This window comes from Scardinius erythrophthalmus (genome assembly GCF_964197995.2).
Source record: "Scardinius erythrophthalmus genome assembly, chromosome: 5".
NCBI lineage: Eukaryota > Metazoa > Chordata > Actinopteri > Cypriniformes > Leuciscidae > Scardinius > Scardinius erythrophthalmus.
The window spans coordinates 52,638,394-52,663,462 of NC_138225.1; the positions used below are offsets into that span (position 1 = coordinate 52,638,394).

Here is a 25,069-nt window from a genome sequence, read left to right on the forward strand (position 1 = left end):
ATACTTCTTTTTCGTAAGGGTAGGAGCCAACAATATTTACAGTACAAAATGGCAAGTTTTAAGTAAAGTGAATAGACGGTCAATATTTTGGAAAGTGGCTATAATAAGTGTTTAAATAATAATTTAGTCATAACAACAATCATTTGAATGATTAAAATGGCATTATTGGGCGGGCAAGTTGCTGCATCCACAGCAATGAGAGATGATAGAATTAAAAAACGGAGAGACATTTTTTTTCTTTTGGAGAGAATCAACAAGAACACAGGATTAAAAACTTTCAAGGAGAACCGTGAGGAACTTGGAAAAACTTTCCCCATACACAGCTTTGTTAATTTTCTGTTGCAAGTGTGTGTGTGTGTGTGTTAGAGAGAGAGAGAGAGAGAGAGAGAGAGAGACAGCCCACGACTCGTTTGTTTTTATCTCCTCAGAAGCTGCTACAGCAAACCATGCTGCTGTCTCCAACTCAGCAAACCCTGAGAATATGCAATGCTTAACGGTGAGTGCCAGCTTTCCCTTTTTCTGTTGTGTGTGGCTTATGGTCTGAGATTGAGCCTAGAATGTTGAGTAAGGTGCACTGTTAAAAATGTACTGTTTTCCAAATATTTTGTTGAACAAACACTCTGCAGCTGCCTTGATGAATGTATTGGCTAAATTAAGCATTGTTCATGTAGTAAATAAACAAGTTGAAACAACAAAAGATGCATGGACCTTCAACCACATGTAAACCCACTGATCAGCTTTTACATTGCAAAAAAAAAAGGAACTCTTTAAGGAATTCAAATTCTCTCAGTCTCAACTATTGTCTTCATTATTGGCGCTTGACTCAATTGAGTAAAAACCTGTCACTCATTTACTCACCCTCATGCTTTTCCAAACAAATTTTCTTGTTTGGAACACAAATGAAGCTATTCACATTTTTTTTCAGACAATGAAACTTACAGTACAGTGATCAGTGGCAGTCAAGCTTCAAAAATGACAAAAAAGCACCACAAAGGAAACCCATATGTGACTCATACGTTGCACAGTGGCTTTATGTGAGGAACAGGCCAACATTTCTGTTAATATTCTCTGTTAACCCTGGCCTCTATTAGCTCTCAAATCTCATTTTCACAACCGTACTGTATATTCAAATATTGTATGGCATACAGTATATTTAAACACTATATGAACAAAAGTATTGGGACACGATAGTATCAATGATGGTATTCAGGTGTATCAATCAGACCCATTGCCACAGGTGTGTAAAATTAAGCACCTAGCCATGCAGACTGCATTTAAAAACATTTGTGCAAAAATGGGTAGTTCTGAAGAGCTTATTGAATTCAAGTAGGCTATGATATTGTGATAGGATGCCGCCTTTGCAATGTCACTTCACGGTCAACTGTAAGAAGTGTCAGCTTCGAAGCAGAAGACCATGTAGACTCACAGGGTAAACCGGTCACTGTGTGCTGAGGCACATGGTGTGTAAAATACGCCAATGCTCCGCTGATTCCACAGCCGAAGAGCTCCAAACGTCCACTGGCATTAATATCAGCACGGATACTGTGCGGCGGGAGCTTCGTGGAATGGGTTTCCATGACCGAGCAGCTTCATGCAAGTCTCACACAATGGCTATGTTTACATGCACACCTTTTGTTTCAGCCGGAATTAATTAATTCCGACTGATGAATCCAATGTTAGTGTTTACATGAACACTAAATAAAGTGATCGGTTTGATGCGTGCGTTTATATGACACAAGCTTCTAATAAGACATGCGCACACTGAACGAATATACAAACCCAGTGTTTGCACATACTATTCTCCTACATTGTTTTTTTTTCCTTGTTTTAAAGAGGAAACTTAATATTTATCTATTTCGGGTCCTGAGTAGGAGACGACGAGCACATGCTTATATTTATCAATCAGTAAAAACACCCCTTCCCGCGCCCAAAATAAAGTGTAACTGAGTGGTTCTGCTCCACTTCACAGACGATGAGAGGTAGGAGAATTATGACATTTAATTTAACAACAACTGCATCTCGCGCGTCATACGTCATTGCACATGCGCAGTCCTTTCCAGTTTCAGTTTTCTATCCGATCAAGTGTTTGCATGTCCTCTTGATCAGATTAGAAAAGGAATGAATTACCCCTTTCAATCCGATCGAAATTTCATTCGGATCGAGCTCAATCAGATCGATAATGGTGTTTACATGAAAGCTTTTCAGTTTGATTGAACCGTCAATCCGATTACCAACAGATTATTTGGTTGCATGTAAACGTAGCCAATGATAAGCGTCGGATGGAGTGATGTAAAGCACACAGCATGACTATATATATATATATATATATATATATATATATATATATATATATATATATATATATATATATATATATATATGAACTTTTAATACTGTGTGGTTTTAAAAAACCTTTTTAAAAACCTTAAAAATGGTAGGTTGGTTGGGTTAGGGTAGACATGTAAGATAAGCTGCTTCTGGATCTGTCTAATTGTATAATATATTTAAGTTAAGACAACTCTCAAAGTAGATTTAAAGAGGATTTACTGAGATAATGACAGTGGAGGAGGTGCTTCTGCTCTTGTTTCACGTAAGAGACGTAAGAGACATACTGCAGCTACAGCACAACTAGAAAGCTAGAAAACCTCCAGCATGAGGCAGATCTGTGGTAGAGGATAGACATTATATAACACTGCAGGGGTGAGTACCAGTTTTCAGTGTTTTGACAAAAGGATATGAGATTGTGTTGCGTAGAGGTGTGTGCCTGCACTAACTGAAAATTAACTTAATATTTTTACATTTTTGAACTAACTTATGACAATTATGCAGATTATAACCAAATATTATGTAGTCCCCATGGGCAAGTGTCAATCCCGAAGTAGAAAAATGTATAATTATTAATAATTAAGAAGGTTTCATTTTTCACAGTTTGACCATTATCTGCAGTGTTATTATTGATTGTTTTCGAGTTTAACTTGCTGTTTTTGGAAGTCTGGAGTTCTACTCATTCATAGTCAGAAATGATCCATTGACTGTTACAGTGTTTTACGTACCAAGTATTGTGGCATGTGTGTGTAACTTGGTCTCTTGTCTTCAAAATATATAAATAATAGTCTATATACAACTATATAGTTTTGTCTCACAGATTGTCTCACCAGGCCTGTGCCAGAAAACACATTTTATGGAGGCTGCTGGTTCAGGTAGTGATTAGCCGCGTTTCCATTACAGATTTGCGCAAAACTAAAAAAAAAAACTATTGCGAAATGACAGCGTTTCCAATAACTGATGTTTTGTGACAACGGATGCTAGTAAGTTTAGGTATATTCCAGCCATTGCACTAGCCATTATTTTTAATGGAAGGAGACATTAATGGCAAGGAAAGCCAATTATACTTGGGAGCGGCACATAATTGTGACCCTGGACCACAAAACCAGTCACATGGGTAATTTTTTTTTTAAATTGCGATTTAAACATCATATGAAAGCCAAATAAATAAGCTTTCCATTGATGTATGTTTTGTTAGGATAGGACAATATTTGGCCGAGATACAACTATTAAAAATCTGGAATCTGAGGGGGCAAAAAAATCGAAACATTGAGAAAATCTCATTTAAAGTTGTTCATTTATGTTGGCGATTGTGCTGCATTCACTCACAAAAATAAACGTTTTATATATTTACGGTAGGAAATTTACTAAATATCTTCATGGAACATGATCTTTACTTAATATCCTGATGATTTTTGGCATAAAAGAAAAATCGATAATTTTGACCCATACAATGTTGTCTATTGCTTGCCACAAATATACCCGTGCAACTTGTGACTGGTTTTGTGATCCAGGGTCACATTTGAATGGACGGCAGGAACGAGAGGTCTTTCTTCAGCTCTGATTCTCTGGCTGCTCAAACATAAATCCCCGTAGGCTCTCTTTGTTTTTGTGCCAGCATCTTCATGGTTTTTGTGTATACATTGAATGACAGCATTGAACACTTCTGAGCGTTCTCATCCCGCTGGACGATAACTGACTCTGACTTCAGTCGGCAGTTGTCCTGTTGAACTCTGAATCACATGTGCAGCTGCACATCAAAACCAGACTTTGTTGACAAGAGCCTCAGGTGTATTTGGTTCAGTGCCTGAGAGTCCTTGGTTTTCTGAAAGTCTACCTCTGTTAACACCAGTTCCTAGGATGTTTTTTCAATACTCCAATGAAAACGCTTTCAACTGGATCTTTCAACAGACACCCAGCAATGGCTTGTGATCAACTATTGATTAATCACGACTCTGTTTACTTTGTGGTGTTTTTACTGTAATATCTTTTAGATGGTTTAAAGAGTGCATATTTGATCTCTTTCATCTGTTTTAAAGAGCCGCTGGAAGTAGTAAAGACATTTCAAAGTAAGATTCCTGGTGTATTTTGGCTTGTTTAAATGTCCTGCATTATGCAGAACATATATATATATATTTTCTGGTTAATAACTACAGCTTTAAACAGAAATATTTATTTGCATTCAAATAAATTAAATAATTTTGCTTTTAAATGTCTCCACGAATCCTTTTATTAAAGCTGCAGTCCGTAACACTTTTAGGTTAAAAATTATCCAAAATAAATTTGAGCAAGTACATAACCAGCCAGTGTTCCAAACTCTCTGTTTGCCGTAGCTCGATTCAAAACGGTAAGCTTGTAATAATGTTTTTAACTCTAGTGGTACTGGTGGATTTCCGCGGGAAATTCGAGCTTGTCTTTGCGTCATTACTTCACATCTGTCCACATAAAGAAGAGTCTCGGCTAGTCGGCTACGAGTGTGAGGATGTTGGAGGTGGAGATTTATAACCTTTTCTCACAGCACTTGATATAATTACACTTGTCAATTTGATGGCGGATCCAGAAAGGTTCAAACAACATTCACCAGTGACAACTGGAGATTCACCCGTTGTAAAACGCAAAAGACTTCGGACTTCGGAGTGGCTACAGAAAAAGAGACTGTAACCGGCCCGTGCGAAAACAAGGATAAACATCGGAAGGGCATTAAATGTCATGCAATGCTGATGTTGTTAACATTAACAATTTGAGAACAAAGTATAATTTGCACGGTTTGATGTGATATGATAAGTGATCGTTAGATTTAATCAGCACGATTTACTGCAATGCTTTTTTCCCCTTAGTTGGTCAGAACAAAAGTGGATGTTACTTACTTATTCAGACGACATTTTCCAGTGAAAACACTTATGTTGGTCATACTTCCAAAAAGTATAAGTAAGGGATAATGTATAGTGAGCCGATTGTTATAGTGAATAACAACCCCGACAGGCTGAACGGGATCCCGACGCGAAGCGGAGGGATCTTGAATCAGCCTGAAGGGGTTGTTATTCACTATAACAACCGGCTCACTATACATTATCCCGCTTATTACATGGCTACCTACAAAATAAATAAATAATTTGCCGCGAATTATTGATTTAAAAAGGGGTTATTGATTTAAAAACGATTGTATTGCTTCCGCTAAAGAAAATAGTCCGTTCCGCGTCCATAGCAACGCGCTGTTTTTCATGGCAACGGTCTGTTATACTTCGCAGCGGTCTGTTATAAAGAAATAACAGACCGCATTCTATATTGGAATTCAGCCAAGCCATGTAATAAGTAAGGGATAATGTATAGCGAGGCGGTTGTTATAGCGAATGCAACCCCGACAGGCTGATCGGGACCCCGACGCGAAGCAGAGCTTGAATCAGCCTGAAGGGGTTGTCTTCACTATAACAACCACCTAGCTCTACATTACCCCACTTATTACATGGCTACCTACCAAATAAATCAATAATTTGTCTCAAAATATTGATTTAAAAAGGAGTTTATTGATTTAAAAACGATTGTATTGTGATTGATTGATTGTATAAAGAAAATAGTCCATTCCGTCTCTACGGTTAGAATCCTGCATCCATAGCAACGCTCTGTTTTTCATGGCAACGGTGTGTTATACTTAGCAGCGTCAGTTATCAAGAAATAACAGACCGCATTCTACAATAGAATTCAACCAAGCCATGTAATAATGTGTGATAGCGAATGCCAGTATCCACACCGGCGGCGACTGACAGCCACACATTCTACTCAAAACATTGGATTCATCCGCGTTGTGCCGTGCCAAGGCACAACCCACGTAAAGTTGATAATTCCACGAATAACTGCAATTGCAGATTTCGAACAGAGATGGCGACAAAGAGGAATGCACCCCTGAAGTGCTTTATGCGCTCCTAAACTTTTTCAATAAGAAGTATGAGCTTCTTGGGGAAAAAGTAAGCATCAAGCCCTGGAAATGTGTACATTATAGCTGATAATATGCTTCAGTTGTTCAGTATGCTTCAGCTTCAGATATGCTTCAGTTACTGCATCTGTGATCTTGGGCAAAGAAAAACGTGACAAGTCACCCGCATTTAAATGATGTGATAGCCACGCGATGACAAAATGATGACCCACTGCTTAATATGTGCAACTGCAAAGGTCAGTAGCGATCTTTGATCAGTCATCAGATTGAACTGTCTGCCCCAAAGATATTGATGGCATTTTTTTACTGCGTAAGACTCAATGCTTCTTTCTTGAATTGTGATAACATTTTCTCTGCTGGAGACGGAGTACTGTATGTGATTTATATGCAACTGGATGATCTTCACCATTTGGTTTTATATTCTGAAGGACTTCGCCAGTTCCATAAGCTGAATCATCAAATGCTAGATTTTAGATTTTAGATTTAGAGACAAATGACGATTACAATGAATACTTTTGTCACTGGTCAACAGTTCTTTGAAAGCACTTTGCTCTTCTTTATTCCAACTCTAGGCAACTTGCTCTTTAAGAAATCTGTAACTGGTGCCAAGATTGTACTTAGGTGTGGTGTGAAGCGTCCACCGAAATGTGCACCAAAATATTTTTTTTTCACATTCACACACAGTTTTAACTTCTCAAATGTCCCTCTGTAGGGACAAAACTGGATGTAGAGACTTTCTGGTGAACTTTGAAACTTTGAATGCACTGCAGATGGGCAGGGGTGAACTACTTTCAAACTATTAAAACTTATAATTTAAACTAATATACACATTCCATTGGTAACTACTTAAATTATATACACATTGGGAAACTTAATGGCCGAATAAAATTGTTTGTATTTTTATCACCTTCAAATTGATGCTTTCATCAGGCCGTTCCCTACAACAACTATGTCTATGGTTTACCCTGAGAAGCAAGGCCGTTCCCGATCACTCTTTCTGCAGACTGTTTCCAAAGTTGTAAGTGCTTCTTCATGCATGGCTAACAGGAGGCAAACCTCCTCCTCTAATCCCACTTTTTAATTGAAGAAAGGAGAGAAAAACAGCTTCTGAATTCCCAATTGAGGTGAAGTGACGGATTGAATGGACTTCACTGCCCGATGGATCCCCTTCTGAGATCAGTGTTCATGTGGTTTTTAAGGTCTTGCCTCTCCTTGGATTTCTGTTGCGCTGCTTTAAAAAGAAATGTGCCCAAAAGGGCTATGAACTCATCAGGGTCGCCAGGGTTACCAATGCATGTAGAAGTTTTGTCTTCACGTTTTTTTATTTTATTTTATTTAAATCAACCTCTCACTTTGGTTGTAAAAAGTCCTGTGCAATAGAGTCTTTGAATAGGTTGGCACAGAGTAAGAGGGTGGTGGCAGAATCTTAGAGCAGAACATTTTGGGTTTTTATCCTAGTGGTAATTTGGCAAATATCCCTGATGCTGCTGTGAAGTTAATGGTGTTGTTAACATAAAGTGAGCACATTTGTTTTTGAGCATATATGCCCTTACAAAAATAGTATACTTCAAGTTCATTTTATTAAAGGGATAGTTGTATCCAAAAATTATAATTATGTCATCATTCACTCACCCTCAAGTATTTTTTTTGGTGCTTTTTCATTGGTGCTCCATTACTGTTTGGTTATAAACATTCTTCAAAATATCTTACTTTGTGTTCAGAAAAGAAATTCATACCAGGGTTTCCCATACATTCATTAATTTGTGGCGGCCCGCCACATATCAACGCTGACCGCCACGGATTGATTCAGATTTTTTAACTATTTAATATGGGTAAAATTGTATTTTATTCGCGCTGCTTGCCCCCCCTCTCTCTCACAAACTGACAATGGAGGCACGACTAGCCCCTCCTTCTCTTACCGCACGATCTGAATCAAAACATGAGCATGTAGAGGGCGGATTGTTGCCGGTGCTTAATGCTCATTCCCCCAGTGAAGATTCCAGAATCAATCCGGAACATAACTCTGAGAAGTTGTCTAGATGTTAAGCGCGGTCGCGTTTCATTACAGATTCGCGCAAAACTTTTGCAGCGCGGTCGCGTTTCATTACAGATTCGCGCAAAACTTTTGCGTTTTTTTTTTTCTAAATATAAATTAACGTTACAACTATTGCGAAATGACGGCGTTTCCATTAACCGATGTTATGCGACTAAAACGTAATTTGTTCCTCTCGCGATCAGTCATTCCAAAAATCATTGCAACGGACGTTGGTAGGTTCATATCACAGCCACCAGACTAGACATTATATTATTATTATCTCCAGGTTCAGGTTGGTGTGTGTTGGTTTTTGTCCACCTCAATCTCCAGGTGTGCGTGTGTCTGAGTCTGTGTGTCCACCTCCAGGTCCAGTTTGGTGTGTGTGCATAGGCGCCGATTTATGTTTTCCTCCGTGGGTGCTCATGGGTGCAAGCCCTTTAAAAAAAAAAAAGTAGTCAAAAAATGTTTGCATTTCAGAACCTTAGGAAATGGACAGCGGCCGACACGAACACACACACACCTATTTAGCCTACTTGATAATACAGCCGTAAAGTAATCTTTCAAGGACAGCGCCACTTCTCACAAATACAGACAGGATTGGAGATGGAAAGTTTAACTGACACGTAACCGCGATCATCTTCGTGTGAAATTTACAAAATGTAACAGTGTTAAATTTGACAAATACTGTTCGATAGAACTGCTTGGTTTGTTACTACAGAAACAGTGCGTGCTTCCTCAGCGATGAAGTTCCACATTTGTGGCTATCCAACACAAAAATGCATGCAGCAAAGCCTTTCCCAATAGCCGCGTTTCCATTACCCTTCAAATTGCGCAAATTGAAATTGCGAATTAAAAATACGCTCAATGGAAACACGTCAATTTCGCAAAAACTCCCATTTATCGCAAAAAAGTTTTTACGCTCTCATGAGGTAGTTTTTCAGGCAATTCGAAAAAGGAATATTTCGCAAAACTGCAATGGAAACAGTTTTTGCGCATTTACAGTCACCTGACTTAGAAGACGCGGTGTGTTTGAGGTCCATGTATAGCTACGCAAATAGGCCTAATAATTATTTTATATTATTTTATTTTAACATTTAATAGGCTATATTTAGAAGACGCTTTTATGCAAAAAAAGAACAAAGCTGAGTGAGGAGCGCGCACTGCATGGCACGGAGGCGCGGGCGTGAACATTTGCATTTTCCTATCAACAGTGGAAACAACTTAAAAATACTCTATCATTTCTGGCCATACAGAAAATAATAATACATTATTCTCAACTACTTTTATTTGTGTAAACTCACAATAACAAAATAAAACGTTGTGCTTTTGTAAAGTAAAAGAAAACAATCAGACGCACTTTCATGATCTCCGTAAACTGGAGCGCGAGAACTGAAACAAAATATAGGCTAAAGCTTGAAATGTCCACTTTAAAACGAACAAATTCGAATCGAAAGCTAATACCTTCTGATTTTGTAATTCGTATGAAAGGTGCATTTCTCTCTAAAAGCGCATCTGCTTAACAGCGGAGATGGAGATGTGATTTTAGCCAAAACAATAGTTTATTATTATTAATAATATTAATGGCTCTTCTCATTCAGCACTGCGGGAAAACATCAATTCCAGGTTCTAATTTGGCCTTAGAAAACCAGTAAAATCGAGATGTTTTCCATATTAATTTGTGACTATTTTAAATGTTTAATAAAGGGGCAAAAAGTCATAAACAAAAATCTGAAAATTCTTCGATATTTACTTTTTTTGCGCAGCAGCTGGTGTAGCCAGTTCAAATTAAAATTTTGGTGTTCAACTTTGCGTTTTAAAAAGACAACAACCGTTCATTTTTCGTTTTTCAACTACGGGTTAAAAAGGAAAAACGAATGGACACAAAGTAGCCTACATGGATCGTTTGGACAGAATACGAGACAGAGTTCTTTATTAAATTCATTAAAAAAAAATAATAATTAGACTATAGGAATACTGAATTCTAAATCTCAAAGAAATGCCACAATCAAAACCTCGGAGCAGAAATTAGGGCGAAACACCCAGAAACTCCATGTGTCGTTCGCATTATAAGGGTCTTTCCCTGCCATTTATGCTTGGATAACACGCCACGTCTCCTTCCATTAATAATAATAATGTCTAATGCGTTGGCTGTGATATTTTATAAACCAACGTCAGTTGCCGTGATTTTTGGAATGACTTATCGCGAGAGAAAAAAGGACGTTTTAGTCGCATAACATCGGTTAAAGGCCCTTTCACACTGGACGCGATTTTGACGCATGAATAATTCGTGCGATGGGTTTATTTTTTGATCAGCTGTTTGTGTAATGAGCGCTTCCACACCGAACGCGAATGTGCTGAGGCGAAAAAACGACTTTTATTTTTTTCGCTTCGATGTCGATTTTTTTTTTACTTTTGCGGCGACAGAATAGGCTTCAGCCAATTCACATACTACAAGGACAACGATTTGAAAGACAATGTGTGGCGTAGCATTGCCAACCAACCGGTTATCACGACTGTGAGTGTGTTGTGTGATAGTCCTGTGCTGTGTAGGCTAGCAGGCCAAACTACATTTGGGATAGAAAGCTAACACTATTATCGTCAAAGATAGAGACAGAGACCGTGTTTACTTTGAACACGTAACAAAATGCAGTGAGACTATTTAGGGCTGCTTTTAGTAGGCTATACTATACATTCTTTGTGTGATATTTCTAGTCGAATGATTTTTAACTTACTTCGTGTGTTACATGTAATGTGTAGTTACATTACAAAACGCACTGTTGAAGACGCAAAAAAAAAAAAAAAAAAAAAACTGCACATAAGCATACTCCCCTTCAGACTTTCTGTTCTGTAAGATTGGGTGCACCCAAAACCTTCTTTTCTGTCTTTTAAATAAAATGAAAAGCTCGTCTTCACTGGATGCTATGACTATGACTGGATGATGATGATGATGATGATGAAGTGTCCATGTTTTCTCAGCTGTCGGCGCGATTCGCGCGAAAGTTTTGGAATGTTGAAGCTCTCTGAACGTCACAGACGTCGCAAATTCGCGTCGCGGCTGATGTGAATGGTTTTGATGCGAACTATTCGCACACGAACTATTCGCTTTTTCGTTTCGCTTTTTCGTTACGCATCCGGTGTGAAAGGGCCTTAATGGAAACGCCGTCATTTCGCAATAGTTTTTTATCGATATTTAGATAATAGCGCAAAACATTTGCGCAAATCTGTAATGGAAACGTTTTGTCGACAACTTTACCATCTCTACTAGCTATTCTTTTCTTCAACTCCTCAGACAGCATCCATCTCGATGACTGCAAGCAGATTGCGCGCGCGGTTATGATGACTTTTTAAAAGTGAAAGTAGGTATAGAGACTCCTGAGAGGGCGTGGGCACAAATAAACTGATGTGGATTTTAAATTATTTTATTTACTTGAAATACAGGCAGATGTGTTCCTAAAAATGTGCATATATGTTTACGTTTGTACGTGATTTAAACCCGTGTTTAGACCTGTGTCCGACCCGCACCCGTTTGAGCAAAATTTTTGTTGACTCACCATTGCGGTTAATTCTTCAGGAGGATATACTGACTATGGGAGCAACGCGTCTCTGCGTACAGAGCGGGGTCACTAAATAGACGTTTTCATCCGAGAAACACTTCACATAGCACCAACTGCAATGTTTAATGGCAGTCTGGCACACGTGGGTGCTCGGTATTTTCCGTGGGTGCTCAGTATTTTCCGTGGGTGCTCGAGCCCCGGAGCACCCACGGTATCGGCGCCTATGTGTGAGCCTGTGTGTGTCTGAGTCTGTGTTTGGGTCTGAGTGTGTGTTAGTGTGTGTCTGTGTTTGAATCTGTGTGTGTGAGTCTTTTTGAATGTGTGAGTGTGTGTGAGCCTGTGTTTGAGTGTGTCAGTAAGTTTGTGAGTTTGTGTGTGTGTGTGTGTGTGTGTGTGTGTGTGTGTGTGTGTGTGTGTGTCCCCAGTTCCAGGTTTGTGTGTGAGCAAAATTTGCAACAAAAAGTCTGTGGAGCAGTCATAGCATAGAAATGTAGCAATGGCAAAGTCTTTATATCTGACACTAAGTGTTGGCAATGGGAATGTGTACTTGTCAATAAAAATATATGATATATATATATATATATATATATATATATATATATATATATAAACATTATATAATTATATTATAATGTTTATATGATATATTTAGCTTAACCAACCCCCCGCCCCCCCTCGTCCCCGTCCCCGGTCCCCAGTCCCCAAACACCACTACACCGCAAATAGAATCTAATTCTGTGGGAAACACTGCATACAGGTTTGGAACAACTGGAGGGTGAATAAATGATGAGGGAATTTTCATTTTTGGGTGAACTATCGCCGACGCACTGGTGAAGCTTAACAGGTTAACTGGTATTGTTTTAATGCTGTATTCCCTTCTTTCTTTTATGGACCAGAAAAGATTAAAAAAAAATTCCCTTTGCACTCATCCATATAATGGCAGTGAATAGCGACCAGCATCCAGCTTTTAAAAAACGTGCCGTATACGATAGGGTTTAGTGAAAAACAAATGAAATTGAATGTATTATTTGATGAAATTCTTGACTTAATGCATGATCTGATGAAGAGAAAGTGTTCTTGTCAACTTTTATTCTCTCATATCCTGTAATTTTCTCCCCTTTACTCCTCTCATTGTATCATCTCCTATTCACCTCTCTATCCCCCCCTTTCTCTCTTTTCCCCCTCTCGGTTTAATCCAGATTTCTGCTGTAATCCCTTCATTTCATGTAAGGATCAGCCATCACTCATGGGCTTAAACACCCTCTGCAGATGTAGTGGATCTGCTGTCTGTGGACTTCTCACACCCAGCGCCGGTCCTCATATTTTAGGGGCCCTAAGCAGATTTTTAAAAGGGCCCCCAACCTATGCTTTCACCTTATAACCCCCATCCACCAACATACACATCCTACACCGAAACCTTATTGCAAAGTTTTACCAAATTGTCGACGTTCAGTGATGAACTTGATTTAGTGCAACATCTTTAGCCCCTTTCATACAGAGATTCCGGAAAATACACGGATAATGTGTCCCAGGATCATTTGATTTTGGTTCATTCACACTGCCAGTGATTTTCTGGAATCTGTGAGTGTGTTCACACACATCCTGTAAAAATCCCGTAAAGACACGAGGCGTCAGGATGTGTTGTAGAAAGGCCAGTCTAATCTTCCTCTTCCGCTCTCTCCATTGTAGTCGTGCACTTGGTGGATGTTTCTTACGCAGCGTCATAAGTTTACTAATGATCTGCGCTTTCGATCTATCTCGAGCATTTTTTTCCGGATTCGGTCGCACACTAACCGTTCTACAAAGCCGGCGAACACTCTCAGCTTCAGCGCGGATAGTAAGGAGCTCCTGGTCTCGGCTTCATTCCTGTTTGCAGATATTTTTTCGTTCTTTCTTTGTTGATGACGAACACAAACTTTCTTCTAAGAGCAAAAAAACACCCCTTACGGCATTGGTCCTGGCTTTTGTTCACACAGGGCACGTTCCGGGACTGATCCCGGCAATGTTACTAGGTCCCCATCCCGGTATCGATCCCGGCATCAATCTGAACGTGTTTGCGTTCACACTAGGGCTGCACGATTTGGGGAAAATGTCATATTGCGATAATTGAGGTCAATATTGCGATTACGATTGCGATATGCGATATAATAAACAAATGGTTTCATGAGTCAACTTGCTTGGTTCTCAAAGAAAATAAATGCACACACAGATTAGTGATAATCAGCCTAAAGAAAAAAGTTCTTTAGTCAAGAGCAGTGAGTGTTTTTCTCTGTTCCCTTTGTCCTTTGATTAACTTTAGCGACAGATTTTTTTTTATTGCATTTTAACAAGAACAAAACATAATTTACATACAAGCGTACATATAACCATACATGTCAGGGGTAATGAAAAATAATAAAAAAAAAGCAAAAAAAAAAAAAAAAAAATTAGAATAACTTTAGCGACAGATGTAATTAGTGGCTACTGTGTACTATCCCTTTAAGACCAGCCGCTATCAGAGACGCGGTTCTCACACGCGCCTCATTCTTTCACAAGTCATCACAACTCTTCATGTTCATCATAAGACTACTCTTATGTTATGAAGACACTCGACAAAAAGACATTTTGGCATAATTGTGTGTGTGTTATTGTTCGTTCAAGCTGGAAAGAGAACTGTATTCTGTCATGCTGTTTTGTGCGCACGCACGATATTAGCGCGAGTCTTTCTGTGTGTCACAGTCAGACATTCACAGGCAGCGCGTTCATTTTGGCATACGTGTGTGTTGTTCGTTCTACCGCGAAAGAGAACTTGATACTGGCGCGTGTCTATCTGTGTGTGTGTGTGTGTGTGTGTGGAGGACATTCACAGGCAGCTCGTTCTTTTATGTATTATCGCGCATGAATGGTTTAAAAGCATTTGCATTAATAAGTGCGTTAACAGCGTTAATTTGTTTATTTAATATAAAATCGCAACATTTTGCGTCATATAATCGCGTAGGCTTGACATCGCGATTGCGATACGATTAATCGTGCAGCACTAATTCACACAGAAGGCACTCTAGCAATTTCCCGGGATCAACGCGCTGTGTGAAAGAACAACATTTCAGTCAACCAATCAGATTTGAGGGACAAGTTTACAGTTTATGTCAAGCTTAGGCTTACAATCAGGTTTGGTGCTTCTACTTCAGTGTTATTCAACTATCATTTCCCTCTGATATTTGGGATAACTTATGGGTAAGATTAGGTTTAGGGGTAGGACTAAATTTTTCGACAGGAATGTTGTTCCAGGATAAAAAAAATATGACTTACTTGGCAAAATCACGGTGACCCTTACTCAGCATATGTTTCAAGATATAAATCTGAAGATATATTTACTTATGAAGCAAACTTTTACCATTTTAAAAGAGTTTGCTCTCAGAGAAATGTATCAAAATTTAGAGAGATTAATGCTTTTAATAAAGCAAAACACCTGCTAATATGAAAATTAAAATAGAGAATAATATTTCCACGGGTAGTGACCCAGTGCACATCGAGCAAACAATCCTTTAGTACATGAATCCAAATGGCACAGGTGAACTCAGGGAACTGGTATTACAGCCACGTTACAAACAATTCAAGACAAAGAACTGACTGAAACTGATGGCTGAACAAGTACAAGAACAAACAAAGGAGCTGACGAGTTAATTAATGAATGGGATGAATCAATGAAACAAGAAAACTTGTTGCAAGGAAAACAGCAACTTTGACACATCAAAAAGTTCATAAAGAGTTCGTAAAACTAATCCATGTGAATTGAGTGGTTTAGTGCAAATTTTCTGAAGAGACTCAATCACTTTATATGATGAACATATTGAATTTAGGCTTTTAGTCACGTATAAATGGCCTAAAACTAACTGCCAGTGGCCGGTGACTCAAGAAAATTTACCGGCCAAATTTTTCTTTTCTTTCAGTGGAATTACATTGGTTGTAATTTTTATATTAAATGTGCAAAAGGTCTGATGGGATTTATCTCTATTTCATTTTTTCATTACATAGCCCAGCGGCTTTAAGAGGGGTTTGTATACTTTTTATATCAACCGTGTCCATTATATCCTGTAATAATTTTAGACTGTAGAATTCTGTTATTAACAAATCAGAATATAAATAGGCCTACAACTAATCTAGAATCTAAATACTGCTGAAATATGCAATTTGAGTAACATCTATTCAGCAAGCAACAGTGCAGCACCCATATTGGATAATAATTATGTATACGGTTTATATTAGTGCACAGCACACCCACTTAAGCCATTTTCTTAATAAAATAATGTAAAGTAAGTTTTTTCTTTTAATATTTTTATTCACAGTATTCTTAAATGCAATGCCATACTAGATGCAATGCAATACAATATTGTAATTATAGTCACTCCTCTGTGAGTCGAACCTTATATCGCATTTAGTTATTTTTACAATATAGCACAAACATTTGTACTTTGCTGCTTAAGTAAATCTCTGTAACACTGAAACAAAAAAATGTAAAAGTTTAATTGCATGTTGGTGCTCCTCTAATGGGCAGCTGCAGTGTCGTACCTGTTCCAGCAGGTGGCAGTGTGTTGTACTCATGAGTGTGTGTGTGTGTGTGTGTGTGTGTGTGTGTGTGTGTGTGTGTGTGTGTGTGTGTGTGTGTGTGTGTGTGTTTGTGTGTGTGTGTGTGTGTGTTTTAGGTGACCATTCTACGAGGAAAGGACGGCTTTGGATTCACCATCTGCTCTGACTCGCCTGTTCGTATACAAGCAGTCGATCCAGGCAAGAACTGCTCTGTGTCTGGTGTGCGTGTGTGTGTGTGTGTGTGTGCGCGCGCGCGCGCGCTGTGCCAGAGGTGCTGCTGAACTGAAGGCTGGGAATGTGTGGTATTTCTGCGTCATGGATTATTACGCATCACAGTCAAACATGGGGCAATGTGAGTGTGAGTTTTAGGCTACATGAGTCACAGCTGAGTAACACTCACTGTTGTCTTTATAAATGTTGTGTGTGTGTGTGTCCTCAAAGATAACAAAATCTGAAATCCTTGTCCTTGTGGGGACATTTTTTGGTCCCCATGAGGAAAACCGCAGTTTTTTTTTTGAAAATGTAAAAATGGCAAGTGTTTTCTGTGATGGGTTTGAGGATATAAAATACAGTTTGTACAGTATAAAATAATGCGGTAACACTTTACTTGAAGGGGTGTGCATAAGACTGACATGACACCTTCATAATCATGACATGACACGTCATGAATATGAAGGAGGGTTTATGCATGTTTATGACAACTGTCATGAAGTGTCATTCGCTCAATTATGACATTTTTTAATACAAATGTGACATTGTTTGAGATGTCTTTGTCATGACAACTTGACATAAACCCCTTCAAGTAAAGTGTTACCAATAATTCTATGTCTATGGAAAGTCCCCATAAAACCCAACATGTGTGTGTTTGTTCTCTCAGGTGGTCCAGCGCACCAGGCTGGTTTGCAGCAGTTGGACACTGTTTTGCAGTTAAACGGTCAACCTGTCAAACATTGGAAGTGTGTAGATCTTGCACATGCTATTAGGTACAAATAATACTATAGTTGTGAAGATCAAATTATTCATAATAAATTTACTCAGGCACACTGTGCACATAAGCTACTGTACAAAAAGAAATGCTGTTTCCTGATTAAAGACCCTTGTGAAAAAGTACATACTTTAAAAAAACACTTATTACAGAAATACTATACTTTAAAGCAGGGGTGGGCAAATTTTTTGGCTGAAGGGCCACACGGGGTTTTAAAATTTGACAGAGGGCCGGCCCAGTAGCAGATTATGAAACACGATCTCATGAAAGTGCGTATCTATACCACGAATTTGATTTTTCGTGCCATTTATACGGCAAAAAAGTTTTTTTTTTTTTTCGTGCATATACGCACTGTAAACCCTTTGGTTAGGATTAGGGGTGCGGAGTGTGTGCCTATTACACGCCATAAAGTGCGTATCATATGCACACGAAAACTGTGTATCATAAGCACTACAAATACAATTCGTGGTATTCGCAGTTTCATAAGATCGGGCTGAGCAAACACATTTGTGGCAACATCTGCACGAAATTGACTGCGGGAATGTGAGAGACGTCATTCTGACAATACATTTTTTATACTAGATACCCCCCATTTAGCATGTTATGTTTTGAGGTTAAGTTTGAATTAGTCAGATGTTAGATAATTATAGCCAATACTTTTTAAATATTGTTTATCCTTATTATTATTTAATGGGCCTAACAGTAAATTAGAAACAAAACACCTGCAAGTGTAACTTACACTTAGAAGAGTAAAAATGACCGAAGGTTACGTTAATTCAACTTTATTAAAACTGCATATGGCAATCAATTTGCACTTCCAAAAGTCATACATTTGTAAAAAAAACAAAAAACGAAATAAACGAATATACAAATTTATTTTAAGTATAATAAAATAAAACATAAAAAGCAAAGGCAGATCAGAACATTTAATGAACAAAACCGGGTTCTGTACATGGCAGACAGGGGAGCGTAGCCGAAAACCGGGCGATAAAGGTCGGTAAACGGAATCAGTCAGGATACATCCACAAATCCAGAGGAGCAAAGAAACTAAATAGCAGACAAATCAAAGGAAAAACTAAACAGGTGTGCAAGCGGTTACCAAACATTTTTTTCTCTGTGAGTTTCCAAAAAAGGAAAAAACATTAACGTGCAACAAGTCTATGCGCTTACAGCGCTGTCTGTTTGGTTTCCATTGTGACGCGTCATTGCTTACGTGACACACACACCGCAGCCACAACAGCGCTGAATGAATGATGATCTGCTTTTATGTCATTTTTCCTTTTTTACATTTGTTAGCTATGGCATGAAATATCTGATATTCCGATTATCAAATATATGCGATGCAATATATATATGTATATATATAACGCAAAGTATTGCAAGAAAAAGGCAAAATGAACGCGATCTTAAGACAATTTTTTAAATACTCGACGGGCCGGAATAAACAGCCTAACGGGCCGTAGTTTGCCCACCCCTGCTTTAAAGTAATACATTTAAGTGCAAATTGAATGTTATGTTTTTTTGAAAACATTTAATTGCTATTAAATGAAAATGTAGTATAGTTTAAATTTAAATTAAACGCAACTTGTTCAACTTTTTTTGACCAAATTAAATAGGTCTTATGTATTTCATAATTAGCTACTTCTGTTGCCTTTAAAAGTTAAAGTGTGCTGACAAGCATTTATGGTGAACTAAAAAATACTTTAAAGTAATTTCTTTTGAAATCTGCATATCATGTATTTTAAATATATTAGTAATTACACATTTGCAATGATGCAGTTGTAATTTTAGTACATTTAAAATATATTATCTTTAAATGCCATAGCGAATAACACACTACAGTTAAAATTATAATCAAGTACTTTATATGTTAGTACACATCAAGATAAGTGTAAGCACACGACACTTTAAAGCACGACAAAAGATTAAAACAATTATTTAAAATGTACTTTTAAGTCAAAATTTTAACATGATTACAAAGTGCACCTTTTAAAAGTGCAAGAAACATAATCATGAAAGTGCACTCTCTTGAGGCCTTTCCTTTCATTAATATCTGCAAATAAATTGTTTTCAAAAATCTACTTTTAAGATTTGAAGTACACTACGAGTACACATTTAATTAAATTCAGCTCATGTCTTTTTAACAAGGTGAAACCTGTTAAAAGTGTTGGCACAATCTTACGTTTGATTACTGAGCTAAGTCTTTGCTCATAAACACACTCAATAATTAATAAGTAAATCAACTCTTCTTTGTTTGCTTCTCTTCCTACGTTTGTTCTGTTATCTCTCACTCTTTCCAGAAATAGTCTAAGTGAAATCACAGTGGTAGTTTGGCGTACGGGACCCTCTGCGAAGTCCAACTTTGAGCGACTGATCCATCATCCTACTTACAAGTCCTCTAACTATGACACTCCAGTTTCCCCGGCTAAAAGCAAGAGGGGGGACCAACCGCCCCCGCTCCCGCCTCTGCCCCCCCACCACAGGGTGTTAGTGAACGGGTCCGACGGGCGGGTCGGTGCAGGGAGAGGATCGGGAATCCTGTGGGGAGAACGCAGGAGTGCAGTGGATGGCAAGCCCGGCACTCAGACGCTTCGAGGGACGCGTGTGAAAGCATCAAACGGGGACGATTACATCATCCTGTCTCCTGTTAATCCTGGAAGCCAGGTAGAGCCAAGCTTTGTCCACCATTATGGTGTCTCACAGCTAGGGCTGTAGTCAAGACCACCTTTGTCGAGTCCAAGACAAGTCCAAGACCAGGACTAGTCGAGTCCAAGTCAAGACCGAGTCCAAAGAGGTTCGAGTCCGAGTCAAGACCGAGTCCAGGACAGGGAAAAAAAGTCTGCTAAAAATTTAGGCTAGCTAGCCTATAGAAATTAAATCATTATGTAATAATGAATAATTTTAATTTTATTTAAAATAATTGACTAATTCAAAGAACAACAAAAAAATTATAATTATACAGGCCTAAAGGAGCACACACATCGTTTCGACTGTCTGATCAGCCTTACATTCTGTTCCTGTCAATCATACACGTGATGTCAAACAATTAAACTGCATGAGGGAGGACCGAGACAACTCACAGACACACACACACACACACACGCACACACACACACAAGAGATGCGGATAAACCGCGGATCGGGCGGATGACGTGACGAAAAATAATATTTTAATTCAATTCGGGCAGGTGGCGGCTAAAGCAATCAAATGAAAAAAGTTAGCCAATAAGCAAACCTGCAAGTTATGAGCTGGGTTATTTTGTTTCGATATTAGCTATATTTTAAAACAGCCAGTCATTGCGCCTACCACTCGTGGAGGCAAAGAAAGAAAGGTAAGAAAAAAAGTCGGAAAACTTTGCCCATTAATTAGATGTGCAAGGCAAGCAGGCTAGTTTTCGGGGTGTTATGGACAATTAAAAATATGAATATTCACGTTGCACTAGCGGTGGACTTTCAGCGAGTTTATTTAAACATTTATTTTTTAAAGAGCCGTTTGTGAGTCAAAAGAGCCGGCTCTTTCAGTGAGCTGAGTGAAACGAGCCGGCTCACGAAAAAGAGCCGAAATGCCCATAGTTATTAGGTGGCCAGTGTTTCACTTTCCCTCCAATAATATATTATATTGTTTTAATATCGCGGCGACGTAGGCTACTGTTTGTGTGATTACTGGGAACATCATAAAGAAACCTGGACTCGGTCGAGACCAAAAGCCATATTTGGCAAGACCAGTGGCCGAGACCGAGACAAGTCCGAGTCCGAATACCAGCGAGTCCGAGACAAGTCCGAGACCATAGAAAAGCGGTCTCGAGTCCGGACTCGAGTCCAAGACCGGACTCGAGTACTACAGCCCTACTCACAGCTGCTTAAAGGTTTAATTCACCCAAAAAATGAAAATTCTGTCAGTAATTACTCTCTCTCTCATGTTGTTCGAACCCCGTAAGACTTTAGTTCATCTTCGGAACACAAATTAAGATACTTTTGATTAAATCTGAGAGCTGTCTCACTCCTCCATAGACTTCTCTGTAATTGAAACTTGCCGGCCCAGAAAGTTAGTAAAGACATCGTTAAAATAGTCCAAGTGACTACTGTGGCTCAACCACAAGTTTATCAAGCGACGAGAATACAAAATGAAATACAAAATGAAAGGAAAAGATAGCAGCCCCTACTGGACGACTGCTGTCACATATAACACAACATAAGTCCAGGCCTGTTCCTCTCTTGATCTTCACTGTCGTCGCTCCTCCTTTTATGCTTCCGCTCCTCCGTGAGAGATACGAGACCGGTGCGTCTCACAGGTGTCGCTCATTATCAATCACGCCACCGGTCTCGCGCCGTTCTCCTACGGCCCTCAGCCTAGTCCTGCTCGCCACAATAGACACACAAACAATATTTAAACCTTGATTTTCACCACAGGGGGACTTAAAATATCATTGTAGACAGATACTGTACCTACTGTAAAGGCACCCAAAAGTTTAAAATCCTTATATATAGATATAAACAGCAAGATTCTCAATTCCAAGTGTTCTCAAGAAATGCCAAGCAATGCCAATTGGGTCATCATCAAAATTGAAACACAAGAAAACCTTTTTTATTTAAATGTTTACAGAGTTTTGTGTATGTGGTGTTTCAGTAGGTTCTAAATTTGATCTTAAATGTAGAATCAATTTTAGTGTGAATTTATTGGTGAATCAAGGTTTGGATGCAGATCTTAGTGAATGAGACCCATTGTTTCCATTGAAAATATCTTTATAACCAACCATATATCAGTAACTTAGGCTACTATTACAGGAAACCTGTGCTTTCATTTAAATCTGTACTTGACACAATACATGTTACACGTCAAAGAAGTATATTTCAGTTTGTTATAATCAAGCCTACAGAAGTGGCCATAAGGTCTTACACACTGCACATGTAAGCAATACCAAACCTATCTCACGGGGAAACTTAAAGGAATAGTTAAATTCATAATGAAAATTCTGTCATCATTTGCTCACCCTTAAGTTGTTTCAAACCTGTAGGAATTTCTTTCTTCTGCTTAAAAAACGTAGAAAAAAAATGTCGGTAACCAAACCCCATTGATTTCTACTGTGGAAGTCAATGGGGTTCATCAACTGTTTGGTTACTGCCATTCTTCAAAATATATTCCTTTGTTTTTTAAGCAGAAGAAATAAATTCATACAGGTTTGAAACAACTTAAGGGTGAGTAAATTATGACAGACTTTTCATTTTTGAAGTGAACTATTCCTTTAACTATTTTTCAGGGTGGTAACGTCAAATTATTTGTACGAATGAAGCCGAAGGTCCAACCAGCCTAAATATAGAGTGAACAGGCACACAAACAGTGCTTTCTAGATTGAGATAGTCCATATTATTTAACAGTTTATGGCTAAAGCTTGGGGTTTGGGTTCCACTACACTATGTAGATTGATTATCATTTGGATTTAAAGGAGATCCACCTCCTCATGTAAATTGCAGTTCACAACAATCTGGTTGTATTGCGAACTCCCGACACTATATTTATCACTATATTTTATGTATGAATGAAAATGCTTCCAGTGTAAAAGCACAACTTACATGTTGCTTGTGTGTATTGTGTGAAAAAGGCCTAATATTGTAATCATTGATTCATTTAAGTACCGTAGTGAGAAACCTCCACAGAATATTTTAACATGTACTTTGGCTCAGTGTCTTCACTTATTGACTCTTCAATATTTCCAGGGATTGGGCTCTGTCTATGGAGACAACCACAGGACATTAAGTAAGTTCCTCTTTACTTGTGCATTTTCTATTCGTGGTGTGGTACAGTGGTTAAGGCCCAGGGTTTGGAAAGTTACTAGCTTGAGCCCTACAAAAAGTGAGCCCTACATTGTGTTCTTGAGGGCAATGTAGGGTATTGCACTTTACATAATGGCACTTTATTTTAAAGTAATTGCTCCCGTTTGATGCTGCCTATTATTGTTTGTTTTAAGTGTTTTTGTTTAGTTCTTTAAATGAGATTCACCTGACAGAATTTCGTTGTACCATGTATAATTACAATACAGTCCAAGTTCAAGTCAAGTCAAGTCAAGTCAAGTCAAGTCAAGTCATTAGACTGCAAAAAACATAAGAAGAAGAAAAAAAAAAAGATTTGTGAATTTGACAATTTCATATGCAAATGCCCTTGTTCATGTTTTGTTTGATCCAGTGCACACATTATGGCTTCATTTCAATTAACTCATTACATTCATTTCTATCCATGCCTCTACTTCTTATTAGTAGTGGATACTGACATTGGAGACACAGACAATGACGATGATGTTTTCTCCCATATGGCACAACCTACTGCAGAAATACTGACCAGAAAACATGGGATTTTCATCAAAGATCTGCTTACAGGGTCTAGGCTGGGTTGTCGTATTGGCTCTTCTATACTTCTTTTTTTTATTGCAGGAATACATACAGACATTTTACAAAATACACATATCAAAAAAACAAAAGAAACAAAACAAAAGCTGCATTGCACCGGGCCCTATCTTACAAGTGTTTTTTGCTAGTTTCAGCCCGACGCAGTTATCATTTTTACGTCATGTGCCACATTGATTAAATAGCAAATGCATTTGCGCCCATTTGTGTGCTCATGAGCTGCTGGTCTGAAAACGAGGTGTGTTCTGGCACATTGTTGGTGTGATATTGGTGCTATTTTGAGAACTGAAATATACTGAGCCATTGACCGACTGAAACATGGTCTAAAGTCAATGGCGCAATATTTTTTTTGTTATTTAAAGGGTAACTAAACCCCTGGTCAGAGCCTGACTCCACCCACTGGCAATATTTGAAAAATGCTGGAAAAGTAGGCAGAGCCCAGTGGGGAGGGGGCGTGCATCTGAGACATATCTCTCTGCAGGCAAGGGCGTGGTTAGCTGGTACTCTCTGACGTCAGAGGGTACCACAACTTCCAATAGGAAAATTCAACTGCAGTAGCCACTGTTCAACCTGAAGAGGGCAGCACTCAGACATTTTTACACCATATTTTGTAAAATTAAAACACTTTAAACACAAATGTCAAAAAAATTACTTGAATAAATGAACAGCACTAATAAAGCCCCATTCTTACAGATCATTAACTAAAAAAAGTTGGTTTAGGGTTTAGTTACCCTTTAATGAGCGCATTAGCAATGTGCGCCTATAGGTGGGTCCACAACGCGTGTACACTCTGCTTATTAAACACACAGGGACGCACAGCAGCACACAAACATGACAAATATTTAAAATAAACAGATTACAATGTAAAAGAATATTATTGTGTACATAAAGATATGATGGAATCCGGCTTGTCCCATCTATGGTCTGCTTGCGTGCTTTTACCTCGCGCTCTGGAGACGGCTTCTGTCTTTCCACTATCAAATTCCGTCATGTAAATAGCGAATCTGCCATGGCGTGAGGACAACTGGCATTTAAAGGAAATGGAAGGAATGGGAGATGAGACTCTGATTGGTTTAACGCATGTAAATCCCAAAACACACCCATTACTCATTAAGAGAATAGGGACAACCCTTTTAGACCATGCACCGGGTGCGCTGACCATTTCTCTCGTCGTTAAACTAGCAAAAGTGGATTCGGACTAAGTGAAAATAGGGCCCTTTATGATTAATATATCTATCTCTGCACATCCCCGGGCGAAGACGGTGCGCCCCCCA

General features: G+C 38.6%; 1 protein-coding gene across 1 annotated transcript in view; it reads left to right on the forward strand.

The window, feature by feature from the left end:
* Positions 1-363: 363 nt before the first annotated feature.
* The window catches only part of rgs3a (regulator of G protein signaling 3a), a 174,292-nt gene continuing 149,586 nt past the window's right edge, over positions 364-25,069 (forward strand). Inside the window, exons 1-5 of the mRNA XM_081365201.1 lie at positions 364-496; positions 16,528-16,609; positions 17,289-17,394; positions 19,697-20,060; positions 23,112-23,151. Coding sequence (XP_081221327.1) covers positions 482-496; positions 16,528-16,609; positions 17,289-17,394; positions 19,697-20,060; positions 23,112-23,151 — 607 coding nt within the window. The 5' untranslated portion in view covers positions 364-481. The remainder of the gene's footprint in view (positions 497-16,527; positions 16,610-17,288; positions 17,395-19,696; positions 20,061-23,111; positions 23,152-25,069) is intronic.